Raw genomic sequence first — 14658 nt, 5'->3', positions numbered from 1 at the left:
AGGGAAGTAAACCAACTGCAGAGAACGAGAACTTCTATTTTCATCCTAGATGGAGGAAGCTAGGTACTATCCATATTTTCTTTGTAAATGATTTGCTCATGTTTTGTAGATCATATATTGAATCCATAAAGCTACTCCAAGGAGCCTTTCAAAGATTTTCTATTGCCTCTAGTTTACAGGCTAACACTGATAAAAGTTCTATCTACATGGCTGGTGTGATTGCAGATGAGAGGCAAACTATTCTTCAGCTGCTGGGGTTTGAAGAAGGTACTCCCCCATTCAGATACTTGGATGTGCCGATGTCCTTCAAAAAGTTGTTGTTCATCAATGTGTACCACTTATAGAAAAGATCACAGCAAGAATAAATTGCTGGTCTATAAAACTGCTCTCTTACTCAGGCAGACTACACTTTATCAAGTTAGTACTATTTAGAATTCAGACCTATTGGGCACAGACCTTCCTCCTGCCTAAAAAGGTCATAAAAATGATTGAAGTTGTGTGTCGATCTTTCCTATGGACTGGTAAGCTCTGCAATCTCAAGAAAAGTATTAGTCTCCCGGGAGAAGATATGTTTGCCTCAAGCTGTGGCTTATATGTCATCAACTTATGCCTATGGAACAAGGTTGCTATACTTAAACAACTATGGGTTGTGGCAATGAAGAAAGACTATTTGTGGATTAAGTGGGTACATAGCTACTACATCAAATATCAGGACTTGGAGCACAAGCCCATACCCAAGTTTGCAGCTTGGGTGATCAGGAAGATTATGGAGACAAGAGAGGTGCTGCAGGTTCACTCAATGCAAGGCACCTTGATTGACAAACTGAAAACACTGCAAGTACATGACCATTTTTGGATCAAACAAGCATATCTCATGTCGATGCCTCAATACCAAAAGGCTTCATGAAAAAGCATGGTCGTGCAATCGAGTATTCACCCCAGATTTAGATTTATTTTATGCCTGGCTGTTCATGAATAGCTAGCTACAGTGGATAGATTATAAAATTTTTGATATACAAGTGCCTCAAGCTTGTGCTTTTTGCAACACAACACATGAGACTTTTGAACACCTCTTTTTTTTTTTTATTATAACAAGATATGCAGAGAAATTGCTTTGCATGTGCACACTAGAGGCAGAAGATATCCTACATGGCAGTCCACTCTGCGCAACTTGGATCGATTTCCTTAAGTCATTTGTTTGTAATTGTAGTGAAAGCTTCTGTAACTAGTTTCTTAAGTTAGATCCTAGATATATACTGCACTTGTACGGGCTTGATTCAAATGTAATCTAGGATTAGTATTGTATTTGGGATAGTTAGTTGGTCAGCAACCACTTGGGATTGTACGTATGATTTTGATTAATAGAATATGACTTTTAATAAATAGTATTTTTATATTTTTATAATAAATTTAAAATGATTTCTAACTTCTTCGTTTCTATATTATTTTGCCTTTGGCAATTGTTTTGTTGAACTTTTTCGAGTCTTTTTAGGATTGAGTTTGTTAACCACGTGGACATCTTTTGCTTGTTTTCTTATTAAGTTTGACTTGCTACTCAAAAATTACAAAAATTGGATTGCCCCCACTTTGACAACTAATCGTACTTGTCATTTTCAAAGCTAATACTAATATGCCCTAGGGTCATAACTCGTGTTGCTTGAAATAAATAAATAAATTTATATACACTTTTAGTATAAAATTATTTGTAAAGGCAATACAACAACAAAGACGATCAAGTAGTGTGATTTTGGGAGGATAGTGTGTACGTATACCTTACCCCTATCCTGATGGAATAGAGCGACATTGTTTCTGAAAGACTCTCGGCTAAAGAAGACGAAAAGACACAATATCAGTACCACCAACAAATACCATATGAATAATAACAATATCATAAAGATCAAAAAATAAAAATAAAATAAAAACGATAGCCATTAAATAGACCCGACACTATAAAAAATAAAAGAGTAGCAAGCCACAACATTAACCTCTAACAAAAATCCCATCAGATCTTTGTAAAGCAATACAAATATTACAAATTGTATAATTTTACTTTTCAGATGATTACTTTCATTTATTATGAGCAAAGAAAAGGGACAAAACTCGTGCGTTTTAATCAGCGAGTCAATGCAACCGATTTCAGAATTGACTCAACAACTTCGATCAAATTTCATTACGCTCATACATAAAGCGCAAAATACAGACTCTGATAGCGAACAACTTTGAAATTCTTGAATTAAGTGGACGATCAATCTATTTAATTTTTCAGAAATCCATAGCTATGAATTTCCCCCAAATTCGAACGGAAAACCCTAACCCTAGCCCCAAATTTTCCCTTTAGATTCTCCCATGTGCTAATCTCCAATTCCAATTCTCGTTTCCCTTTTCTGGTAACTCACAATCAAAACCCCAATAATATAGGTATATTTATACATATATAAACATATATCAGGAATGGGGGAATGTGGAGCTGGGAGTATTGTTTGGGTCCGAAGACGAAATGGGTCGTGGTGGCCCGGCAAAATACTTGGGCCTGATGAGCTTTCAGCTTCTCATTTGATATCCCCACGATCTGGAACTCCAGTTAAGCTTCTCGGCAGGGAAGATGCCAGTGTGTATGTACCTTTTTACCCTTTAATTTATCTTATTCTCAAAGTTTTTTACTATGTGCAAGGTAATTACTGCAGATTGATTATTATTTTCTTGCATGTTATTGGTGAATTCTTAGTTGCAGTAAACTTTTAGTATAATTGTTGATGCTACTATTACTTAATGCATTATAAAGTAATAATAGGATAGTTAATAGTTTAGGATTCATAGCTAGAAGTTTGGACTCCTTGCTATCAGTCATTATGAAGGAAGAGAAAGGGAACATGATATTGTTTCCTGATTGGCTCGCTTTCCTTGTTAAAAGCAAACATTTAGTGACTTACCAAAACAATAAAGCTTATCTTGGATTACATTGGGTGAAAGAGATTGGTAATCACGAATTCCCTGGTCATTCTTGAGTTTGGAAGAATTAGCACTGCTACGGGTAATAGGTATGCAGGCTGCCTTAGGAGATCAGAGCTCTTCATATTGGTTGAAACTTGAAATTTCTTTTTTCTCCTTTGACTGTAACAATAGGAAACTATAGGAAAATCTCTGCATATCACTGGAAAAGGAATGACCGAGGTTGGTATTCTGCTTCTGCTGTGAAGTGATCCCATTTATCCCATACATATTGATAATAGAGCCCCCCGCCCGCGTGCGCGCTCTATATGTTTTTTGTGGAGGTTGCATTAATTTGTGTTGTTCCACCCTTTGCCTAAGAGAGTAGATTGAGTCTCACTTAACTCCTTGAGACTTGAGAAGGAGATTATTATATACATAATAGAAGATCTAGTTGCTGGTAGTGCACTACTAAAGAACAAAAGGTACACTGGAGAGAAAGAAGGGCAAATATTCGTAAGTTGAATGGGGTGAGCTTTGCCTAAAACATGTTGGCAACAAGCTTTCGTATGTTACGAGGTTGAGGACACTTAACGAAGCGAGAATTAGAGCCCAAGGCTTTGAATTGGCGACATGTGATATGTGGGTTAGGTGCATGTTATGGGTCAAACCTTGCCGTAGACAAAAGCCTAGTATTTAGGTGGTGAATGGTAGAGGGGCGGCCCATCACCCACCGAGTTTCGAACCATGTGCAACTGGCCCTCGGGGATTGCTGGGTCATCAAAAAAACAAAAAAAAAACAAAGGAAGAATTGTTACAAAGTTCTATCTTATTTTCTTTTCTTTGTCCAATGCAGGACATTTTGTGATAAGCGCTTTTTCTTTATGAGGACTTTCCTTCTCCATGTATTTTCTTATTTTCTTTTCTTTGTCCAAAGTTCTATCTTATTTTCTTTTCTTTGTCCAATGCAGGACATACAGGGAGCATTTTGGGTTTCAAACCCTATTTGTTTGTTTCTTCTATCTGATTAGGAGTCTTCTGTTTGTGTGAGTTAGTGGTTTAAATCTTGTTGGCAGTGGTGAGGGAGTGGCTGTATTTTGTTGGACAAACTACTGGTTGCCTGTCCTGGGCAGTAGGGCCAGTATGGTCTCTTTGAAAGTGTTAAGACCTTTTCAAATTGTCACCTGTGATGATCATCTAAGTTAAATAAAAAGCAAAAGATGCTTGAAATTCTTTTTTGCTAAATGCTGCTCCGCTGCTCATTCTTGATTTATAGAAATGCTTCTCATAGCTGGTAGAATACTGTATCTTCATAAAGTATATCACATCTTCTTAATTACTCTTTGTTTAATTGGTACACACACTTCATAGTCTTAGTATAGAATGTTATGGTGTTTCTTTGTGTGTCTAACCAGGGATTGGTACAACTTGGAGAAGTCAAAGCGCGTGAAAGCATTCCGTTGTGGTGAATTTGATGAACTTATTCAACGGGCTGAAACTTCCCTAGGTATGCCTCCGAAGAAAAGAGAGAAGTATGCACGACGAGAAGATGCAATACTTCATGCTCTTGAACTTGAGAAGCAGCAGTTAGATAAAAGGTATGGGGGCTTAGGTTGTTCCTCCACTGATAGAAGCAATACATCTATTGATGTTTTTATTGGAAGAGAGTCGCGGACATCATCAAAATATTTGGAAAATGGAAATGGAAGACGTTTAAGATCTAAGTCTCGTCAACTTTCTCATAAATCTGGTTTCTTCATTGAGGAAAAGAGAACATGCAACTTTTCATCTGAAGAGGAACCCAAAGATCAAAATCAGTTGAGTGGAGACGATGATAACTACAGCGCACCTCCGAGGATGAGAGGCTTACGGGATTTGGGCCTCAGCACTGTTCCTTCAGAGCATAGTGATCCTCCATCAATTGCTTCAGATGGTGCTGGCCAACCTGTGCTTGGTAGGAATGCTGGTGCTGTTCCTGATGGGAATTATAATACAGAACGCCTAGTTAATATTGAGAGAAAAAGTTTGTTAGACAAAAGGAAATTGTCAGATGAAGGCTTGGCCGAAGAAATTCTTGTCAAGAAGCGTGATAGACACTTCCCTCTTGCTCAAGTTCTGGAGAGTTCTGAAAAATTATCAGTTTCTGTCCCCACGCCTGACTCAGGTTCTGTTTGCTTCTCTGAGATGGGAGAGGAGCAGCCAGGAGTTGCAAAGAAAAGCAGGTGTAATTTGGCAGATGAAACTAGAGTCTCTTTGAGTGTTGAAGAAAGTAATCCTGCCCAGATAGAATTTTCAACATTGAAGCGCAAAGATAATTCTTCTCATCCTGCTGAGTTGTGTCAACAGAATGCTTCTGTGTCTACAGAGTATACTGAAACTGATTCTTCCGAGACAGATTCTGCGGAATCAGATACTGACGATGAGTTGGCCACACTCTCAGGTTTCTCCCTTCTCATTCTCTCACAAGCCACCTTACACGTACATTCTTTTTATCAATAAAAAATATAACTTAAAGATAACTAATGAAGCAGCATCAAATGAACAAAATCTTTGAGGCTACACTATGATGGCTCTACATTTTAGAACTTTGAGATCTCTAGAGCTGATTGGGTAAACTAAACTATTTCGATCTCTCACTTTCTATGCTTTGAGTCACCTTGTGTGTTCTACTGTCAGTCTATGAACCAAATCATTCTATGGTTCTCCTTCCTGCGGTAAGTGCGCCATGGCTACCTTGTTCACTCCTCTATGTTTATACTGTGGGTTCTAGGGGTGAAGCTGTCAGAAAATGGCTATGAGTTGTTACTTTGCCGACATTCTGTGTCACTTATTTCTTTTCTTCTTTTGGATAAGGGGCCAGCTTTCGTGCTCCTATATCGTTTTACCAGTCACCTGGTATCCCCACCTGCATAAGTAACACTGCCCACAAGGCTTAGGTAGATGCGAAGAAACCACCTAGTAGTTTTGGTCCATGCTGGGATTTGAACCCTGGGCTCCAACGTTTGCACCCAATTCATTTACCACTATGCCACACCCCGATATTCTGTAGCATTCTGAGCAAGTATCAAGTAGTCCTAGGCTCCTAGCATTTCCAAGTTCAATTAAGGACTTTCATCTGCTATGGTAGAATCTAGACTTGCTGTTGTGGATTTTGTTTATTCTTATTATTTCAGAAGAAAGCAAGTGGCTCTTTATCTATGCCTCTCTCTCTCTCTCTCAAATAACAGTAGTGTCTAGGCCAGCTTATACACCTTGAAGATTCCACCCCTCTATATCTGGCTTTTAAATATTTATTGCTCCATACTGATTGTTTTCACTTAAAGTTTTTATTGAAGGACTGGAGCTTGTTAGTTTGATAAGTAACTTTTTTGGTATTGTGATTTAGCAGCACGCCATATGCAAAAAAATCCAAAGACTAAAAGGACTATACAGAAAGTCCTATACGAAGGAGCAAGGACTTGTACTTTAGGGAGGAACTATTACATGCCTTATTTCGAGTTGGCTTTTGTGGCTATAGAGTTGATTCAGATATGTAATCAGTTTTTAAATCATAGAGCTTTACCAATTCCAAGGAAAAGCACATTTGAGCGAATAGTGTACATGATCAAATTAAATCAATTTCTTGATATCTGTTCCCTATACCAAGTCGACGTTCTTTCTGATTACCTAACGAAAAAGAAACTCCACATTCAGTCATGCTTAAGAGTTGCAGTTGCTGTCGCCTGCCTGCTGTTTGCTATTTCTTGGTCATTCTTATTCAGAAGATCTAGTGAATTGGTTCTCTGGAATCATGTGTTGGTTTTGTATCTGAACTGCAGAATCATGTCTTATGTCCAATTGTGAATGCATAGTTCCTTATCATTCTTGAGTGCTTATTATTCTTGAGTCATGAATCAGCTCTTCTATGTGTATTGCTCCTTTAAATAGAGACGAGTAGAGAATTATCTGCTTCAGCAGGCTAAATTTGCGTGTTGCTAATGCAGATGGTGCGGCATCTATTGAACTAGAACCAAAATATATAGGAAGATCTGAAGCACAACCTGAACATGGAAGCATGAGCAGTGAGGAACTGGATGAATTGGCACTTACCGATGGCACTTCTCATACTGTCTCTGCTGGCTTTGAGGTATCTAAATGGCAAATAAAAGGGAAAAGGAATAATCGAAGTCTTAACAGGAGGCCTCTGGATACTTTTGATGTAAACCTTGCGCGAAGACCCAGTCATACGACTAATTTCAAGGGAAAGAGAGGTTATGGTTGTTCTCAAGATGATCCAGTTACTAATTCTTGGGTGCAAAATGCTGGATATGGATCTAGAACTCCACATAGTGCTACCAGAAACATGTTCAGTTGGGCGGATTGGGCTTGGGATGATCAACCTGCAAGCAGAGGTTACTGGGAGGAGTCCAGTGAGTATTTTGATCCTGTGAATAACTACCATCACTCTGGTGACAGGACCATGCTGGTCGATGTGGACTTAAAAGTCCAATCAAGCTATCAGAGAGAGCGCGTGCCTATCATTTCATTGATGAGTAAGATAAATGGGCATGCAATAGTTGGATATCCTATCAAAATTGAAGCGCTTTCAAATGGTTCTTCTGAAGGCCTCCTTGGGGCAATTGATTATAATTTTCCAGAAACTTCTGATTATGATACAGCACTCCAACCTCTGTGGAGGACTGCTCGCAGGACTGCCAATGGTCGTGTTGCACGGCCCCATGCATCATCAGCATTGGATAGTCCCGAAGGAAGTTTTGACCGTGACAAATATGTCCGAAAAGCTAGCGCTGGAGGTGTTGTTCAAAAGGGAAGCATGACAAGAAAGATTGTCTCCCAGCCTGCCATAGAGAGAACATTATCAAGAAAGTCTGGGAAAAGGATTAGTTTATCTTCTAATCAAAAGATAAGAACACTTTCTTCAATAGCCTTGCAGCAGAAACATAGTGATCTGAAGGGTAATTCCAACAACTATCAAGTGCATGGGGCAATCAAACGAGAGACACTGCCAACAGTCGTAGCTTGTATTCCAGTTAAGTTAGTGTTCAGTCGGTTAAATGAGGAGTTGGTGGGTCGTCATCAGTAATAGTTTACTGCTGGGGCTGAAGGAAATCAATACAGACAATAATCTAGTGGCTTGTAAAATTTTAGATAGGATTAATAATATTATACCATACCTAGTGCACCATCTCTGGGTGATCTCTTTTTGTCCAGGCCAATGCATTTCAGTTCGTGTATCTGAGCAGCCTGAATGTCAAGGTAAAGCAGATAACTCATAACATGGGAGTTTGTTTCTGATGGTACCTTAGTTGTACATGGGTTTTTTTCGATAAGTGATTTTCTTTTTAGTTTTTGATGTGTGGGAGGGTGGAAAACTGGAGATTTGTTACACAGATGTCAGGCTTTTAGATTCACAGATATGAGATTATGAATGTAAATTGTATAACGTAAATTATTGTATGACTTTGGTGCCACAAACTTGGTGTCTTTCACTGTGCACCTTCCCAGTAATTACTACAATTTCTAGCTACCATTTGGCTCCAATTTAAGTAATCACAGCATTATGTCCTACCACTACTATGAAAACTCATCGACTTCTATGACGAAATTCAATATGCTTATCCATGAGTAAAGATTGCTCCAATTTTAGGCCAGACTAAATGGCTTATTGCTAAATGACAAAAAGACAGGATACACGCTAAGTTTTTATCACATTCACAGGCGCAGAAAAATCAAATGATTCCTTTCTCACTCTCACGTACTCAATAAGGGAATAACTATTGTTACTATTAAGCTAACTATTGTAATTTAACTGTATGACTATCCAGTTCGGATTATGATTTTTTGACTACTACACCATTCGAATTATGATCTCTTAACTGCTTATCTGTTCCTTGACAAGTACTCCCTCCTTCACAAATAATTTGTTGTGATGTCTAAAAATAGTTATCTCGAATTATTTGTTATTTTATAAGTACTAAATTAAATCATATTCTTACCTTATTTATAACTTAAAATAAATAAATAATTAATATAAATACCGGGCACTGATAAATTTTTAGCATCAGACCTCTCTCCCCCGGGGGGAGGGGGGAGCAATTTGTTTGGACAAATTGCAACTGCCATGTGTAGGAATATAGCCGTTGTATCATACAAAATGCAAAAACCCTAGAATCCTCGACTAGCCGTTTGAGAAAAGAAATATTACAACTCAGACTCAAAGCCATAAATCCATAAATTGAAGAGAGAGGGTGGGGGAGCGTCTCATCAATCTTAATCATCAATTCATCATTGGGTCCTCTCTCCATCTTCTCTCTTCTCAATTCTCAACCAACGACTCAACAAGCGCTATACTTTCTTGTTCTTTAATTCAGTATATTATATTTGACTTAATTAATCTGTCTTTAACCCTGATCTTAGTTTTTGCAGGCTTTCATAATCTTGTCTTTACATATTACTTTTTTTTTTTTTTTTGTGCTAACACAATGGATACAGGATATTTGAGTTCTACATCAGCAAGTAAGACCAGATCTCGTTGCCCTCTTCAGGAACAACTTCTTCACAGGAGAAATTCTAGTCAAAATGTATGCCTACTTTGTACTTATTGTCTCTAAAAAAAGTACTAATTGTTTCTATATTTACACAATTAGATTGTAATCTGGACCTCAACTGCAAGAAATTTAGCCAAAAGGAAGACGGGTTTTCATTTAATTAAGTCATCTTGGTTTGGTTTTAATTCTAATAGGAAAATTTGAGGTTTGCTAAGTCCTGTTTTCTGATTAGTTGAGCCTAGTAACTTCAACATAGAGCATAGATATATGTGAAAAATTAGTGAAATTAAATTTCAACAGTGCAATTTAATTAAACAGTAAGAACTTAAAGGTTAAAATCTAAATTTTGGATGTGTCTCCTTTTCACATGGACATCTAATTGACTGCTGATTTGGGTTGTTGCAGTTGGATAGGTTCATTCCGAATCGATCAGCGATGGATATGGACTATGCACATTACATGTTGACAGAGGCAAAAAAAGGTAAGGAAAATCCAGCTGTTAACTCTCCCTCCAGAGAGGCATATAGGAAGCAGCTTGCAGAAACATTCAACATGAACAGAATTCGTATACTGGCATTCAAGAACAAGCCACCCACTCCTGTTGAGGCCTTTCCCAATGAATTCTCATCATCTGTTCAACAGGCCAAGCCTGCTAAACCCCGTCGACACATTCCTCAGGTTGGTGTATGTTCATGGTCTAGTAATGTTGGTACTTATTAGTATATTTCATGAATCATCATGCCAATTGTGTTTTAACTTTTGAGTTTTACAAGATTTAAGGATTATATGTGAAGGTCCTTATAGAGGTTTCATTGGTTTATTCTGCAGACTTCTGAAAGGACACTAGATGCTCCGGATCTAGTGGATGACTACTATTTGAATTTATTAGATTGGGGCAGCAGCAATGTTCTTTCTATTGCTCTAGGCAGCACTGTATATCTGTGGGATGCATCTGATGGTGCCACTTCAGAGCTGGTCTCTGTTGATGAAGACAATGGTCCTGTTACAAGTGTAAAATGGGCTCCTGATGGTAGACATATTGCTGTTGGTCTGAACAATTCTGATGTTCAGCTCTGGGACACAACCGCAAATCGACTGGTTTGTTTCTTGATTTTTTTTTCTTATTGCTTATTTTAAGTGATTCTTATGCTAATATATGTTTTTATATGTTGGTGCAGCTGAGAACTTTGAGAGGTGGTCACCGATCCCGAATTGGCGCTCTAGATTGGAACAATCACATTTTGACAACAGGGGGAATGGACGGTCAGATCATAAACAACGATGTGAGAGTGAGATCCCCAATTGTTGACACTTACCAAGGACATCATCAAGAAGTTTGTGGTTTAAAATGGTCAACCTCTGGACAACAATTAGCTAGCGGTGGAAATGATAACCTTCTCCATATATGGGACAGATCAATGGCTTCTTCCAACTCTACAACACAGTGGCTTCACAGGCTTGAAGATCACACAGCTGCTGTTAAGGCCCTTGCTTGGTGTCCTTTCCAGGGTAATTTATTAGCCTCTGGTGGTGGTGGAAGTGACCGGTCCATTAAGTTCTGGAACACTCATACTGGTGCTTGCGTGAACTCTATTGATACGGGATCTCAGGTTTGTGCCCTGCTATGGAACAAGAATGAACGCGAGCTCCTAAGTTCTCATGGTTTCACTAAGAATCAGCTCACTCTTTGGAAATATCCTTCCATGGTAAAGGTAGCCGAGCTTACTGGTCACACATCCAGAGTACTTTTCATGGCACAAAGTCCAGATGGTTGCACAGTGGCATCTGCAGCTGGGGATGAAACTCTTAGATTCTGGAATGTATTTGGAACTCCTGAAGTTGCAAAGCCTGCACCAAAAGCAAATCCTGAGCCATTTGCTCACCTGAACCGTATTCGATGAATTTATTGTGAGGAGTGATAGAATTATGCACAAATGCTGGATCAAACGACTGAACTGTATTTGCTCCTGAACCAACAACTGCTGTATGTAATATGTAAAAGAGATACTTCAGTTTATTTTCATTTTCTTTTTTTGGTTGGGTTCGTGTAAAATAGAGAAGGGATTTTGTTTGCTCAAGTTGCTGCGAGAATTTTTCTTGGTCACCTATAGTGACAAAAAAACCACGTGTAAGATATGCAAAGATTTTTTAACATAAAACCATTGTATGATTGTGAAACTACTTCCTGAATAAGATGAAATTCTTACTCCCAACTCTGTGTTCATTTCCCATAGACAATTATTTGGTTAAGACACATTTATTTGAGTAGTTTCCTACCAAGCCTCCTTGCCCCTACTATCAATCTCTTTTATAAACTTCTCCACCACCCCCTCTTGCAGGGGCGTATCCAATACAACGGAACCGGGTTCAATTGAACCCATAACTTTCGGTGCGTAGCATGAATTTATATGTAACAATCGATGAAAATTGCGGCAAATAGTAGATTCAACTCATAACTTAAAAAGTATAATGAATTAAATAATAAAAACCTTAAAGGTTGAACCCATAAAGTATAAATCCTGGATCTGCCTCAGCTCTTTTGGCAATGCCAATTTTTTTTTTAAAACTCCAGATAAAGAAATTTGGAGTTTCAACTGTAACTGGCTGGAGTCCGGAACCAAAGTATGGTGGTTCATTTGGACTCAAGAGACACAAGTAGGTTAAAAACAAACTGGGCACCGTTTTATATATAGCGCGGTTATTCACCGCACTATACCTTAAGGACAGTCATTTCTCCGGCGCAAACGTGCGTTTGAAATTATTTATGGTAACTGGGATAAGTCCTTTGCATCTCTACCCAGGTACATGGCCGCATTGAAACACTTTAACCCCGGGACTGTTGTTAAATGGAAGCTTGAGCGGAGTCCGGGAATACTGGAACACATATTCAGATATGTGTTATGGGCATTTAAACCAGCAATTGATGGTTTTGTGCATTGTCGGCCAGTAATATCCATAGACGGCACTCATGTCTATGGAAAGTACGATATCAAGTTGTTGATCGCCGTTGCAGTAGATGCTAATGGAAGTATATTTCCCCTAGCATTTGCTATTTGTGCCAATGAAAGCCAAGAAACGTAGACATTATTTTTGAACCACTTGAAGGAGCACGTTATCAGACAACGTTCAGGTATTTGTCTAATATCTAATCGGCATGGCGGTATTTTAAGTTATGTACAGAATTTGCGTGCATGGCAGGAACCGTATGCCTACCACCATTATTGTGTTAGGCACTTGAAGGCCAACTTCAAGAGGGCTTATCCTAAAAAGAACTTGCATGATTTAATATGAATAGCTGCAACATATCACCAAGAGTATAAATTTAGGAGGCGAATGGAATTGATCAGGCAGGAAGACCCAGAAGCCTATCATTGGTTGATGCGACATGAGCTTCAATAGTGGACTTTCCATGCGGATGGTGGTAGAAGATGGGGAATTCTAACTACAAATGTGTTAGAGTCTTTCAATGGGTTATTGAAGTCTGCACGTGGATTGCCAGTCACTGCCATGGTGCGGATGTCATTCAAGCAGATGGCGGGGAGGTTTGTTGAAAGATCTAGAGGTGCATCGTCATTGATGGAAAGGGGTGTTGAATTTATGCCACAACCAATGAAACGATTTGAGAAATATAGGAAATGAGCACAACGACATTCTTTTTTGCAGTATTGCAGCGAGCGAAATATTTTTAAAGTTCGCACTGGTTTGCATCACAACCGTGGAATAATACACACACCGTTAATGAAGCCAGAATATTATGCTCCTGTGAAAAATGATCAATCTATCACTTGCCATGCTCACATGCCATGAAGTGCTTTCAACATATAGGTTTCGCGGCAACAAGGTACGTTGATAAAAAATATAGTGTTGCTGCATACTTAAACACCTATAATGGACAGTTGCAGCCAGTGGATGCTGAGCATTATTAGCCACCGGAGCCATTTAAAATGGTGTGTAACAAGGATTATGTGCGTCAACGGCAAGTGCAAAAAAGAACACGTATACAGAACCAAATGGATGTTGGTGATACCGTTTATGTGCGTAAATGTAGCATATGTTCCCAAATAGGACACGACCGCTATGAATGTCCTTCAGTTGGTTTGGGAAGCGGTGGTAATTCAGCACCAGGTGGCAGTTCATCTAATGTGCCCAATTATCAAGGATAAACGTAGTGTTTTATTGCTGTAATTTTGTTGTACTAAAGTTATGTAAATATATGAAATAAAATTATGTTTCCAATGGGGTTAAATCTAATTGTTATTTAGAATTAAAGATTCAATACAACAGTTTAACATACAACCCAAGGAATAAAAAAAAATTCATTTGCCACTATCGTCGCTGTCTGGCACTATTTCGTTGTCACCGTCTTCATCTTCTTCGTCAACATCTTGTACGCACCCTTCGGGACCAAGGGCATCGTAATCTAGGACCCAGTTGACACACATTTATCGTATTTCATCGCTATCATCAATAAGACCACTTGCTTGATTTCTACAACAATATGGGACTCCTACATCCAACTTCTGTGGTAGAAACTTAGGTAGTCCCTCCCAATCGATAACTTTTGGGAAAACAGGATACTCATTGTCTCTATGCAATTTTTCATTTCCTAATAAATCCCAGTACTGATCCTCCGTTCCTTCCAGATAGTTAAGATCATTGATAGCGTGATGAACAACAAGTGCATTTTCCATCTCTAGAATCTCCTTCATCAAATGCCGAATCACTTTTGGTTCATATTTGTATGTGTTTGTTTGGAAGGTTGCACACAGTGCTTGTGGTACAACAAGCCCATGCCAGTGGCATAGTACTTCATAATCACATCGTTTTAAGTAAAGGGGAACCCATTGTAGTTTTTTGCCCCAAATTTGCATACCTTCAGGCTTTGTAAAATGCGCTTCGCCCTCAATAATGTGCCCTGCAACTTTTAGATCTGTGTGTATATTGATAGGCTTATTTTTCAATGGACACAGAACACCATACCACTTGTCATCAACCAAATCAGTATAGCAACCTAGCATATTTTTTTTAAGGTAGGGATCGATTGTGTTATGACGTGTTCCATTTGGATCTTTTGAACTACCTTCACCTTTTTGCCTCTTCGTAAACCACTTATTAAATATTAGTGGCATTTCTGAATTGGATGTTGTTCTGGTTCTTCAAATGGTATTTGAGTATTGATCTC

General features: G+C 38.6%; 2 protein-coding genes across 2 annotated transcripts; both read left to right on the top strand.

The window, feature by feature from the left end:
- The first annotated feature begins 2058 nt into the window (after positions 1-2058).
- On the top strand, positions 2059-8455 carry LOC104117626 (uncharacterized protein At1g51745). The gene is made up of 3 exons (XM_009628701.4): positions 2059-2612; positions 4344-5368; positions 6912-8455. The coding sequence occupies exons 1-3, from the start codon at positions 2452-2454 to the stop codon at positions 8009-8011; spliced, it is 2286 nt and encodes a 761-aa protein (XP_009626996.1). The 5' UTR covers positions 2059-2451; the 3' UTR covers positions 8012-8455.
- Positions 8456-9056: 601 nt separating this feature from the next.
- Positions 9057-11689, top strand: LOC104117625 (cell division cycle 20.2, cofactor of APC complex-like). The gene is made up of 4 exons (XM_009628699.4): positions 9057-9509; positions 9882-10154; positions 10305-10574; positions 10655-11689. Exons 1-4 carry the CDS (start codon positions 9411-9413, stop codon positions 11375-11377), a joined length of 1365 nt encoding a protein of 454 aa, XP_009626994.1. The 5' UTR covers positions 9057-9410; the 3' UTR covers positions 11378-11689.
- The last annotated feature ends 2969 nt before the right edge of the window (positions 11690-14658 follow it).

Source organism: Nicotiana tomentosiformis, chromosome 6, assembly GCF_000390325.3.
Source record: "Nicotiana tomentosiformis chromosome 6, ASM39032v3, whole genome shotgun sequence".
In the NCBI taxonomy this organism is placed as follows: domain Eukaryota; kingdom Viridiplantae; phylum Streptophyta; class Magnoliopsida; order Solanales; family Solanaceae; genus Nicotiana; species Nicotiana tomentosiformis.
Note: the sequence above shows the minus strand (reverse complement) of the source record. Positions and strands in the feature narration are given on the sequence as shown.